The sequence below is a fragment of the Manihot esculenta genome, chromosome 9, assembly GCF_001659605.2.
Source record: "Manihot esculenta cultivar AM560-2 chromosome 9, M.esculenta_v8, whole genome shotgun sequence".
Taxonomy (NCBI): Eukaryota; Viridiplantae; Streptophyta; class Magnoliopsida; order Malpighiales; family Euphorbiaceae; genus Manihot; species Manihot esculenta.
The window spans coordinates 31656648-31670794 of NC_035169.2; the positions used below are offsets into that span (position 1 = coordinate 31656648).

At 30.5% G+C, this 14147-nt stretch overlaps 1 protein-coding gene across 1 annotated transcript; it reads left to right on the forward strand.

The window, feature by feature from the left end:
• The first annotated feature begins 7205 nt into the window (after nucleotides 1-7205).
• On the forward strand, nucleotides 7206-13205 carry LOC110622053 (TOM1-like protein 6). Its single transcript, XM_021766405.2, has 9 exons — nucleotides 7206-7675; nucleotides 8279-8357; nucleotides 8568-8666; nucleotides 9464-9577; nucleotides 9869-10032; nucleotides 10129-10210; nucleotides 10291-10376; nucleotides 10564-10845; nucleotides 11106-13205. Exons 1-9 carry the CDS (start codon nucleotides 7542-7544, stop codon nucleotides 12562-12564), a joined length of 2499 nt encoding a protein of 832 aa, XP_021622097.1. The 5' UTR covers nucleotides 7206-7541; the 3' UTR covers nucleotides 12565-13205.
• The last annotated feature ends 942 nt before the right edge of the window (nucleotides 13206-14147 follow it).

Consider the following 14147-nt stretch of genomic DNA (forward strand, 5'->3'; position numbering starts at 1 on the left):
TGACCAATCATAATAAATAGGGAAACTCACCTCAACACAAATTGAGTGAGCCCGAGCATGACCTGATTAGATTGTGGTAGGATACCAACCTTTTACACACTGATCATCTTCTTAGTATATTATTAGAATTATAAATGCACGTGCAATAAAATAGATTAACGTGATGCATATAATAGATAAGGAATGTACTAGTAAAGATTAAGGGAGAAAAGTTTAATATTATGGATAAAGGCAAAAGAAAACTTGCATCGTCTTTGCTTAACTTTATTTATAGAGATTTAATATAATGACTATAAAAAAAAATGAAAGACTCTCTCAATTTTTAGAGAACACGAGAATCAAAAAAATGATAAGAAAATATGCAAAATCTTTATGGCTCCTTTATTTTCCGACGAAGGATGCCTACTGTATATAAGGATATGGTTTATTTTTTAATCATATTTTGTTATGCTGAGCTTAATGTTTGGTTCATTTATTGTTTTTGGTTGAATTTTTTAATTTTGTTTTGAGTCTTAGTCGAAGTGTCACTTTATCGGAGTTGTGGGAGTTAGTGATTATTTGGTGCCGAAGCATGGACTGTGCTTCTACAAATGGCTCTTTACTTATGAAAATCTGAAATCGTCGTGGGCTAACCCTCTATCGGTGGTGGTAATTATTGTTCTTTGGGGTTCTATTTCATTCTTAATAATACGGTGAAACACCTTTTTATTTGCTGGTTTTTTTTTATTAGTGATTTTGACTTTTTTAATATTTTGATTAGTGTTGATTTGTTAAGGGTCTGTTGCATATTACTTTAGTCATGGTCGATTGGTTTGTTGTATTATTGTTTACTTTTATTGGCCTGATCAAAGCAACAATGCAATTTTTGTAGTTGAGACATTAATGGCATCCTTGAGAGTGCTGGATTTAGTGCACAATATTGCGTCGGTTGAGTTTTGAATTTTTCAATTTCTCATGTAGATATTATTGGATTAGGCAAAAACTTCGATATGGACATTTTTTGAATCGTGAATTTTGAATTTTTCAATTTCTCGAGTAGGTATCACTGGGTTAGGCAAAAATTTCGGTATGGACACTTTTGAATTGTGAGTTTTGGGCTTTATTAATTATCTATGATCTCTTTATAAGTATTTTAATAAAACTTATATTTTACGGTAGAATAAAAAAATAATTTAACACTTATTTAATAATAAAAAAAATGTTGGGTGCAGTGTTTTCCATAAATTATTTTTTTTCATTTTGACATAAGCTGTGGATAGTGTTTAAAAATAATTTATTTCAATTTCAATACTAATGAGATAGTCAATTGATTGCAATAAGAGTTTGAAGTAAATACAAGAAAATGTTTGAAGTGTATGGATGATTTGGACTTTTCAAGGGTTTCTATTATGTGTCTTTTATTGAAAATTCCAGGGGCTCTATACATTTGATTTTCAGACATCGAATTGACATGACTAGCAAAGGCTGTGAAAGACTCTTTATTTTTTTAGGATTTCTTAGATTTTCAGTTGTTTTGATTTTAGTTGTTGGATTGTTTTGTACGCAGTTAGATACATCTTAAAGCTTGGCAATGCATAAAGAATATGATGAGGATAAGGATGATGATAAGAGGTTGAAGTGTGTTGTTTAGTGTACACTCTGCCGCTTCCAATAGTTTCCATCTCTGTCAATTTTTGGGTGGTCGACCATTAATCGTTGAACACCATTATCTCATTTAGTTCCCATCTCTATCAACTGGCCTCTTCCCTTCACTATTAATTTTAAATTTAATTAAATTCCTTTTTTTCTCTCAACTTTAAACTAATGTTTTTTTTTTTTTTTTGAAATAGGGGGTTGGGGGAGTCGAACCTTAGACCTTTCAAGGCTACAGGATGCACTTTCCACCAGGCTCAACCTTGGAGTGCAACTTTAAACTAATGTTTAATTTTAATCAATATTAAGTTATTAACCTAATTTATTATAATCTTTTAATTTAGATCAAATTAGCCTATTTTTAGTAAAAGTTTTAATAATAAATATTTTTCGTTAATTATTTTTTCTTTTAATAAAAAATATTTTTATGTTAATTATTTTTTTTTAAAATATTCAAATTACAATAAATATAAAAAAAAAATTATAAAATAAATGGAGTCATTATATTGTAAAATAATAATAACAATAATAATAGAGGAGGTAGTAAATTAAAGGAAATAAAATTTTAAAAATAATTTTTTAAATATACTGTATTTAAGTAAATTTTTGAGATTTTTTATTTGAATAAGAAAATAAATTAAACTCAATCATCCAGTTGATTTGATAATTAAGGATTCCCACTAACCAAATTGATTGGATTTATGAAGACACTCCAACCTTGGTTACTGGCTCTACCCCACCAATACAATACATCAATTATCTTCCTATTTTTTAATTAATTATATTTTATCATATTTATTTATTAGTTGATTATCTTTTTAATTTGATCACTTTTCAATTTATACTACATATACAATTGTTTGATAAATATAATTTTTAAATTAATTTTCCAAAATTAGTAATTAATGATTTAAAATTATATTTATGTCATTAAATGAAATTAAATTTTTAGTTTCCAGCTGGTTCATCATTTTCTATTGTTAATAGAATAAAATTTTAAATTTTATTTGATTGGAAGTAAGTTAATTAAAAAATTTTTAATTCTTAAAAAGTTAATATATTAAACTTGTTTAGGTGATTTTTTTTTTTTTTTGTAAATCTTGTTTGGTATGTGTTTTTTCTAAAAAAAATTAATTTTATTAATAAAATTTAATTTATTTCTATTTATAAAAAAATTATTTATTTGAAATCAATTTAAATGTGATAGAATTTAATTGATTTTTTTAAAATTAGATAAAGAATTAATAATAAATTTAAATATATTTATATTTTATTATTTTTAAATTAAACATAAATATTTGTTCTTATAAATAATAATTATTTTTATTACATCCAATGAAAAATTATTACTAATATTTTTATAACATTTAAAATCTCAATTTTACATAATATTTTACCATTAAAAATATAAAAATTATTTTTTAAATTAATAAAATAATATAATAATTTTTTAATATTAATTATAAATATATTAAGTATTAGTAGGTAATATTAAATTAAAATAATTTTTGTAAAGAGTAATTATTAATTAAAAAATAAGAAATAAATTTAAAAATAAAATAAATAAAAATATAAAAAATAAAAATAAAAAGAGTTTTTAATGACTAATTAAGTAATTTTGATATAAATAGTTTTAAATAAAATCACTTTTTATGAAATTCTAACATAATATTTATTTTTAATTTAAAATCAATTATTACAATAATTCAAGAGAATTGAATTTTACACTATTAATTTTATCAAATATAAAAATTTTAAAAAACGTATTTTTTTAAATTCTTTCAAAATTAAACATTTCAAATAAAATTTAAGAGAGCTACTTCTTTAAAATGAAGGAAAATAATTTATCAGAAGTACCTTTTTAAAAAATAGAGGATTTGAGCGAAATAAGACCGTAATTTAATTTCCAGAATTTTATTTATTTTTTCAAAATTTTGGATTATTATAAAAATTGTGAAGTTGGAATGAGAACTTTGCCTTTAAAGAAAAAATTCATTAAATTTATATTTTAATTTTGTACATATTTTGTTTGTACACATTATAATTAATGACTATAATAAGAAATAATAATTTAACTATTATTGGTGAAATTAAGTGTCAAGATATATATATATATATATATATATATATATATATATATATATATATATATATATATATATATATATATTTTCAAAAAGAAGTATAGACATTAAAAGATAGAAAAAAAAAAAATTGAAACGACAAGATTGGGTTTAAAACAAATTTTCAGGCTTCTAATTAAGCTTTTTTTTTCTTCCCTACCAAGAAAAATTGATTGTGTTTTTCTACCCTCATATTTTTTTGCTTTTGAAAAGGGTGCTTGTTTAGTTTTATGTTTTTTTTTCTCTATTATTCTATGTTCTTATTTGAACTATTAGCGTATATTTTTTGTGTTTGTTTTGTCTAAATTCATTTGAATTTGCTTGATTTTGATTTCAAGTTTACACTGAAATATTTTTCGTTATATTTTAAATAGATCAATAATAATCAGCATTGGAGAATTTGTTAGACTCTTTAAGTTGATTTATTTTTTTTTTTTGTGTTTATTTTGTCTATATTTGTTTACGTTTGCTTGGTTTTGATTTGAAATTTATACTCAAATATTATTCGTCAGATTTTAAATAGATCAATAATAATCAGTGTTGGAGACCTTGTTAGACTCCTCAAGATGACTCTATAGTTATAATAGACTGAAAATGTCATGGATTAATCTTTATTTTTAGTGAATGATGTCGCTACATAGAATCAATCATATTATTTGTTCAACTTGTTTTTAGTTTCAATAATGACTATTTATATATTTGTTATTCTTTGTTATATTTCTTTCTATAAATTAACTTCTCATGGTTTTCAAGTGTGGTGTTTTTACGGTATTCTTTTTAATTTACGATTATTACTGTTTTGCAACGCCCAACACGACAATAAATACCAATAAAGAGATATAGTAGATGGAATAATTATTATGGGTGTATGCATGTCACGTAATTTTTCAACTGTTTATTTTTTATTCCATGTCAGGTTGGGTTTGGGTTGATTGAAAATTGGTTGGATTTTTTTGAATTGGCTTTTATACTTTATGAGTGTATACCTCATCTGTAATTGTAATGATATGAGGTGAATTTGGGCAATTTAATACATTACTCTTGCACTGTAAAAAAAAAAGTTTAATATTATATATATCTAAATTTATACAGCATAAAATGTACATAGTGAATGAAAATTTATATATAAATATTAAATCCACACTTATATGAGGTTAAATTCTCAATATGCTTATTATATATGCTTTAAATAATTGTACATGTATTTCAATACAAATATTTAATTTAACAATCTATAAGTTGATTATGATATGAAATTAAATTTAGTAGATTTATTTGAAGAAAAATACTTTTTTTAAAAAATATTTTTATATTTTTTATTGTTTGAAATATTTTAAAATTTTAATTAATAAAAAATATTTTCTTAATCAAAAGAAAAAATAAATCATTTGAAAAAATAATTTTCTCTTTTAGAAAAATAAGATTATTTTTTACACTTTAAAATTTTTATATTTAAATTTATTAATAAAATTTGTTTTATAAATATAAATTATTTTTCAAAAAAACAGCGGCATATTTTATTGATACCAACAAATCCTGCCATTAAATTACCCCTGGACGCCCATCAACTCCATTACACCATGCAATTTGACAAAACAGAGAATAAACTCAAAATAATGAAAAATTAGTATTTAGTATGATAATTAATTACTTATATTCACAGTTATAATTTGATGATCATAAATATTTATTTAAATTCTTAAATTTTCTTTCTCAATCCTTAATTTTTTATTTAAAAAAATAAAAAATTAATTAGTCTATATATTTTCAAAATAGACCGACTAATCTCTGCAGTTTTAAATGCATAATTAAAAAATTATTTTTATTAAATTTTAGTATTATTATCGTTAATATATACAATAAAATGTGAGAAAAGTTAACTATTAACACTTACCGTGAAATATCTTTTAATTGAATTTTTGAAATCACATAAACTATTTAATATATTTTTTAATTATTATTAATTTTTTTATGTTATAATAATAAATATGATATTCTAAAATCTAAAGAATAGAGTTTTCATAGTTATGTAAATTTAGATGGAGAGAAAGATATTCTTCTTTTTTTATTCATTTCCTTTTATCTGATAGTGACACGTAATGGACTCTCTACTACAGTTTACCTGTTTTTATCATGCAGGTCTGTACATATAAAAGTGTCAAATATTCTCTTCACACTAGATTATCCTCTTCACATCAGACGGTTCTCTCGACACGCGTAGAAGTAGAGTTGCGAACTGACTGAATTTATTCTTTCCTTACGTCATGTCACCATACTGAGTCTGTAATGAATGGACCCTGTGTTTGTGAGTGACTTTATCTGTTCTATAGGGTCGAATCAGGAAAATTTTATAAATTTTGAATCAACAAGTCCGACCTCATATGGAGATGATAAATGCCAAGGATCATCAATATAAATTAATTATTAAAAGATGGTCATAAGAGAACATAATTACATATAAATAAAATAGGACCACTTGCATTGCATGTCCAACCAAAACAGTGAATCCAATGCTAATAGTAAGCAGCCATCAAATCAAAAATTCAATCGGATGGCATAAAAAAAACACAGAATAATATGAGAAGCACAGAATTAGACCTAAGAAATTAACAACCAATTGGATTTGGTCCATTATGTTATATGCCAAAACTGACCTTTCTTTTTCCTCCTCCTCCTTATTCTTCTTTTTTTACTTTTTCTTTATAAATACAGACAAAGCCGGCCCCGATCGTGACACATAATTATTTTCTTTTTGAGTCCCACCCCCCTTCACTCCGATCAATCCCCCACTCTCTCTCTCCCCCAAAATTTACTATATTTAATTTTATATATTTTAATCAGTATAAAAATTATATTTATATTAATTTAAATAATGATTTGATAATTTTAAACACTAAAAATTATTATTTTAAAAAGTGAAGTGTGATAGTATTGATTTATTTTGGAATAATTATAAAAATTATTAAATAGAGTTATAATTATTAATTTATATATTATTATAATATAAAAAAATAAATAATAATTTTAAAATAATTATAAAAAATAAAAAAAATTATAAAATAAAACGAATGTTAAAATTATAATTTTATTATTTGAAAACCAACCCTTCGCAATATTCCTTATTACTATCCAAACACGTTAATAAAAATTTATATTCCTCCTTAATCATTACCTTCTTTTATTCTCCTTCTTTTATTTTACTTCCGCTATCCAAACATGGTGTTTATCAAATACCCGAGCTGTCCCTGCTTATAAACTAGTACAAAAGTTTGTAAGAAAAGTAAGAAAAGCTGGGCCGTAAACTACAGCTTTTAGTTAAGACCAAAGTCTTCAGCTTTGCCACGCGTTCTCATCTCAATTGTTCGTGTATTTTAGTCGTTGAAATGGAGCGTGGTAAAGTGGATAAGAATTGCTAAGCTGGGAGGGGTTATTAGAGAAGAAGAAAAAGGAAAGACAGAACAAAAAAACGGATTTTTCGGTAGAAGGTTTGAAGTAGAAAGAAAGAATGAATACGAGAGAGGAAGACTATTAAGAGAAAAAGGATCAATCAGTTATGCAGAGGAGCTGGAAAGAAACCTCCGGGAAAGATACGAGAAACGGATAGATTTTTTAGGGTTTCTGTTCTTTTTTTCTTGTTTTCACAGAGTAATTATCATCGCCTCGTTGTGGTTTCCTGGAAATTGAATCGAGTTAGACTTGGACTTGGTGTTTCTTCTTCTTCTTCTTCTTCTTCGCACAGTTGTCTTGAAATTTCGCAAGGATTCTCCTTTTCTTGCAGAGATAGAGATGGCTTTGGCTATGGCTTCTTCTTCTTCTTCTTCTGCTACTGTGGCGGTGGAGAAGGCGACTAGTGATCTTCTAATCGGTCCTGATTGGACTATGAATATCGATATTTGCGATTCTGTTAATTCAAATATTTGGTAAAGCTTTTTTTTACTTTTTCTTATCATTTGCAAACCTCTTGCTGTTCCTTTTGGATTTGACTTTTTATGTTTTTGTGTTTTTATTTATAATTTCATTATTTGCTATATTATCTTATCATATGGTTACAGATAAAAATAGGCGAGTTGCCATCTGTGTGTTTATGTTGTTCTTCTTGATATGTATGTTCGCAAAATTGCAGGGTTGTAGTGTTGATTTAATTTATTCTGATGAATTAAATTCGAATTTCATTTTTTTTTTTAAGTTTCTTCTTTATCCAGTCTAAGAAATTAGGAAACCTAGAAGGGAGAAGAAATCTCTTGCATAAGTTTTGAACTTTTTCATGGTTAACAAGTTTCCCCAAGCTTTATTGTAAAGACTGCTTATATTGAAGGGAGAGGATCGATTAAACCTGTAATAGAGTTTGCGTTTATTTGAGGACAGATCACTTGGTGAATAGAGCCCTAGTCTGCTGGTGGTGGTGGTGGTGGATTTCAATTAAATTTCTCTTATTAATTATTTTTTGAAAAGTTGACTGCCTTTTAGGAACATAAAATGAGTTTTGTTTTGCTTTGCTGATTAGTAGATTTTGGATTTCTTAGGCAAGCAAAAGATGTTGTGAAAGCTGTGAAAAAAAGGTTACAGCACAAGAACCCTAAAGTGCAACTTCTGGCATTAACGGTATGTTTGTTGGAGTAATTTTTATGTTATCTTTTAATTGAGCTGGGCACATCTCTTTTGAGCTAAAATCCTATTGCATAATTGTGTCTGTTTTCCAGAACATTTTATTTTTTGCAAACATTTTATTAATTCAGGAATTATAATGCCATTGTATCCAAATTTTTTTATTCTTTTTCGTGATTATCACTGTGTGCTATATCTTCTCTGCAGCTTTTAGAAACAATGGTGAAGAACTGTGGTGATTACGTCCATTTCCAAATTGCTGAAAAGAACATATTGGGTGAGATGGTCAAAATTGTAAAAAAGAAGGTACCCTTTGATTCTCTCGGTAAATGTATTTCTCTTCTCACATGCAAGGCTGTTAAGAGTTTCCACCAACATTCATTGTTGCTGTGTTTGTAATAAGATGCTATTACTCCATGTCTTAGAAATCAATATAATGGTTGGTTTGGGATTTTCATGTAACTTGAAGGCTTGAATCCATTCTGTTTCCAGAATCAATCTGTTCTTGTGTTTTTTCTTTAACTCTATTAATGAAAATAGTAAAAGTGTTAAGAAAGTTGTAATGGTGTAACTAAGGTTTATGTGTGTAATAATGTTGTTGAACCATTTGCATTTGGGAACCAATGAATTGTTGGACTTCTGTTTTTTGTCAAGCTACAAGTATGTTTATGCTCTGGCAGCAGTCAAATAGACACGAGTAATTATGTTTCAACAAAGTTTGCTAGTTGTTTAATCTAGCAGGCAGCCCTTTTTTTTTTCTTTTCGGTAATTGTAGTCGTAGCAATTTTGTTGAAGTTATTTTAGGTTAGATGGACTATCGTTGCATTTTAGACAAAATGAACACAGTTGACATTCCAGATTGAGATTTAAGTTGTTTTGCTGGGTTTCTTATTTTCGTGTTTGCTACCATATTTTATTATCTAACAGGTTGCTGTTGTATCACCTATCCTTTTATTTTTATGCATTTCCTGATAATTGATAAGATATTTATTATTACTTTGCTTGTTGCTTGGCATTTTGGCCATGGTTCTCTATATTTCATCTTTTCTGTGGAGCTTAAGTCTTGTCCTAAATCCTAAAACAAATGTTTCGATGGTTGGCAGGCTGATATGCATGTAAGAGATAAAATTCTGATCTTGCTGGACTCGTGGCAAGAGGCTTTTGGGGGGCCAGGGGGAAAACATTCTCAGTACTATTGGGCATATGAAGAACTAAGGGTAAGCATTTAGCTTTAGTATTAAATTATTCTATTTGGTGGCACTATCTTGCCTATGGCACGAGCCTCTTATTGTTGGCCATCATTCAGTAGCGGAGCAGCACTTGGGGTCTTAGCCTGTTTTGAGATCACGCTGATTTTGTGATCCATCATCCATTTTTAATAGGATTGCAGCGTTTCAAATATAAGGAAAATTCTTTGTGGGGATTATCATTGATATTACACTGTCGACAATATGTACAATTAACCTTTAGAGCCTGAACTTCTAACTTATGGTTTATACATATGGCAGCGTGCTGGAGTGGTATTCCCTCAACGGTCCCCGGATGCAGCTCCAATTTTTACACCTCCTGTTACTCATTCAACATTGAGGCATGCTCAAGCTGCATATGGGATGCCTAGTAATTCTTCTAGAAGACTTGATGAAACAATGGCAATGGAGTTTGAAGGCTTAAGGTAAGAGTTGACACACTGTAATAGTCTCTGTCATACTTATTAAAAATACTAAAACTATTGATTTCTTTTAACTGATATTTCTCTTAATTATTTTAGTTTGTCAGGCTTGGATTCCATGCGGAGTATTGTGGAGCTCTTAAATGACATGCTGCAAGCTGTGAACCCTGATGATCGCGAGGTGTGTGCAATGATTACCTTTTCTCTGTTCTCTCTGGAACATTGGAGTAATTGTTTGAAATGTTTATTGTTTCCTTTTAGGCTCTAAAAGATGAAATTATAGTTGATCTTGTCAATCGCTGTCGATCCAACCAGAAAAAGTTGATGCAGATGCTAACTACAACTGGGTTAGTTCTCTTCAAATGTCTTAATACTGGCAATGCCTTGTCAAGCTTTTAGCACGTCCTTGATCTGATAGAGGAAACTATTTAGCTCAGGGGGTGGGCGGTGGGTGGGGGTGTGTGAAAGAGAGAATGTGTTTGCCAATGAAATTCTGGTGTGTGCAAGCCTCAAAGTGTCTTGTTTTTGTGGCAGGGATGAGGAACTTCTTGGTCAGGGTCTTGAATTAAATGATAGAATACAAACCTTGCTTGCCAAACATGATGCTATAGCTTCTGGTTCACCCATGCCAGCTGAAGTTGATAATTTAGGTCCCAAGTCCACTGAAGAATATTCCTCCAATATCCAACCAACTCAAGTAAAAGACGCCAGCCCAAGTTCTAGCACTAATGCCAATGTGTCAGTTGCTAATGTACCAAGGAGCCCTATTGATGAAGAAGATGAAGAGGAGGATGACTTTGCACAGCTAGCTCGGAGGTATTACTGAAGCTTAATCTTACATGTTGTTTAGGGTTGGTAGAAACTATGCAATTTAACCAGACAACATAAAATGTTGGACCTTTTCTGGATGTAGACCTCGTTTTTTGGCTTTGTGATGGATCCATTTGGATCCTTCAGTTCCTCTTCAACCTTTATGGAGGACTCCTTGAACTCTTTTTATTGGCATTTCACCTACATGATGCATTTCATGGAGTTCTAACTTCCTTTCATATTTGTTATTTCCCCTGTCAATGTAGGCATTCAAAACCACAGTCAAGTCCATCTGAAAGCACATACGGAACCAGTGAGGCTATTGCTTCTACCACCACCATTTCAACTCCTGTTCCATGCACTGCACTAGCTCTTCCTGATCCACCTGCACCAGTTAGGACTACAAAAGAGCAAGATATAATTGACCTTTTGAGTATCACCTTATCAACACCAACATCGGATCATCCCCACACACCTCATACTCCAACAGCTGCTACACCGAGCATGCCTCAAGTACCAGCCTCAAGCACTCAAGGGTATCCTTATATTTCCCAGACATATCCTGGAAACCAAGGGCAATCAACTTACAACAATTATATCGTTCCATGGGCCCAGCCTCAACCCCAACACCATTTACAAATTCCATCTCAGCCCCATTTACAGCCTCAAATCCAGCAGCAAATGCAACCTCAACCTCCACTGCAATTTCAGTCTCAATCTCAACCACAACCGCATACTCAGCCTCAGCTGCAATTTCAACCCCAATCTCAATCACAACCACAATCACATCCTCAACCTCAGCAGAAGTCTCAATCATCGTCTCAGTCACAGCAACCTTGGCCTCATCAGCAATTCCAACCTCAATCTCAATCTCAACTGCAGCCACAACCTCAACCTCAGCAGCAGTTTCAATCTCCATCTCAGTCACAACCTCAACCTCAGCAGCAGTTTCAATCTCCATCTCAGTCACAACATCCTCCGCCTCAGCAGCAATTCCAACCTCAACCACAATCACTGCCTCAACCTCAACCTCAGCAGCAGTTCCAATCTCCATCTCCGTCAGAGCATCCTTGGCCTCAGCAGCAATTCCAACCCCAGTCTCAACCACTATCACAGCCTCAACCTCAGCAGCAATTTCAGATTCATTCTCAATCACAACGTCCTCGGCCTCAGCAGCAATTCCAATCTCTGTCTCAACCACCACTTCATACTCAGCATCAGCAACAATTTCGACCTCAATCTCAACCACAACCAAATGCGCAATCTCAGCTACAATACCGACCTGAATCTCAACTTCAGTTTCAGTCTCAACTGCAATCACAGAATTCTCAATACTCTTCTGGCTATCCTCCGCCACCTTGGGCAGCTACACCTGGTTATGCCAATGGCCAAAGTCATATGTCTGCCACTAATAATTTGTTTTCAACCCCACGAGCCAATGCAGGTACATCTTATACTCCTGAACAAGCATCTAGGCCCATGCAGCACTATAACTCCTATCCTACAAGAGGGGTCAATGGATTAGCCATGAATGGTGATCCTATAGTAAATTCTGGACCTAGGAACGCTGCACCTCCAGGACAGAAGCCCTTTATTCCCTCATATAGACTATTTGAAGATTTAAATGTTCTTGGCAATACAGATGGAAGGTTTAAGATGACCAGCAGCACATCACCAAGCTTGTCAGGACCTTCCAGCCAAGGGATGGTTGGTGGAAGGAAGTGAAATGCTAGTGGTAGAGAAACCTAATGGGATATTTCATTGTGAATATGATCAATATTGGTGTGTTCTTTCAATTTGGAATGTATGAAAAAAAGGAGTTCTTTAGACTGGTCATGCTCCATCTGTAGTTTCTCACAGTTGCTTGTCTGCCATTCTTCTGAACCCATACAATTGAATTGTTCTCTCATAGTTTTTGCGCGTCCATGAAGAGTGAAAGTGGGCGTCTTGTACTTTGAGAATGGTGTACGCAAGGTCGAGTCAAGCAAGCTGTAATGCGTTCTTCTGGGTGTGTTTCATGCCCCAGATGAGTATTACTGTTTCAATCCTCCATTCTCTGTTGTTGATCTTATTCGCAATCAAAGAGTGTACGTGCCCCTCTAGCGTAAAGAAAATTATTAGGTTGTACTGAATGATTTATTTCTCCAGGTTTCATAGAGCTGACTTGGTGTTTGGTAGAGTTGAGTGGCGAAAAAAGATTCATATAGTCGATTCCTACTTGTTAGGAATCAGTCGGTTGGATTATTTGTTGTTGTTGAATGTAAAGTTTCATACATGGGATGATAGTTGGGTCAGAATTGCTGCTGTTAACAGTGTTAATGGTTGATAAAGTATAGTTGTCTAATCAATGATGCAGTTAATGTTTAGCTTGATTTGGTCTTGTGATAAAAGGCATGTTACTACAGTACCAAAGCATATTACTTATCTGGGAGATTGAGATTCAGCGTTCCTAATCATTTTATCACTACTAATGATACAGTTAATGTGTGTGAATCAAATGTTAATATGTTTAAATAATTAACAAGGATACGTGTGGTGTTTCTATATGTTTGATTTCTAGGATTCTTCTACATTATATTTTATTATATAACGAGTTATGTGACGAACTATGTATAGGCCAGTGGTCCGCCAATAATTCTTTTTTTTTTTTTTATAAACATTAGCAAATGCGCTGTGTTGTGCTTTTGTGGCGTCCCACATCCTTTATGGAAGGAAATCATAAAGAACTTATAATTATTTAGTACGAAACTATTTAATAATTAGGTTATATCCTCAATAATTGTATTATGGCAAAGATACAATAGAAACTACTTAGCTGTGTCGATCGAGTCCCCTCCTCCGACTGGTACAAAGAGAAATGTAAACTCTATTTAGTAGGATTATTCAAAAATTGTACTTGTTAGCATTACAATCCCTAGAGATTTTTACTATATTTTTATTTTTCAAATTATAAGAAATTTCTGGCATGCATGCACCGTTTCTTCATCTACTATGCTGGTATTCTATTTGCACCGAGGGGCATCCTCGAGCTTATTGATAATTCCAAGAAAACAAATTTATCTCGTATTCTAAGATAATTATTTTATCTCATAATTTTTTTATAAATTTATTTGAAATCAAATAAATTATTATTGTTACTTTTCGTAGTTCATATTTTTACAATTGTGTACCATATTACGTATCATTTTTTGAATAGTAACAAATATTTAAAACAATGTATAACGAGTTCATTTCATTCGATTTTCTATAATACAATTTAATTTATTTATGGAATAAATAAAATCCATTATTTTTGAAATAAGAAAATT

Excerpts from the sequence above, each read along its gene's own strand:
- LOC110622053 (XM_021766405.2), top strand. The coding sequence starts at position 7,542 with ATGGCTTTGGCTATGGCTTCTTCTTCTTCTTCTTCTGCTACTGTGGCG. Across the intron at positions 10,377-10,563 it reads CAGATGCTAACTACAACTGG|GGATGAGGAACTTCTTGGTC; the intron begins GTTAGTTCTCTT and ends TTTTTGTGGCAG. Across the intron at positions 10,846-11,105 it reads TTTGCACAGCTAGCTCGGAG|GCATTCAAAACCACAGTCAA; the intron begins GTATTACTGAAG and ends CTGTCAATGTAG.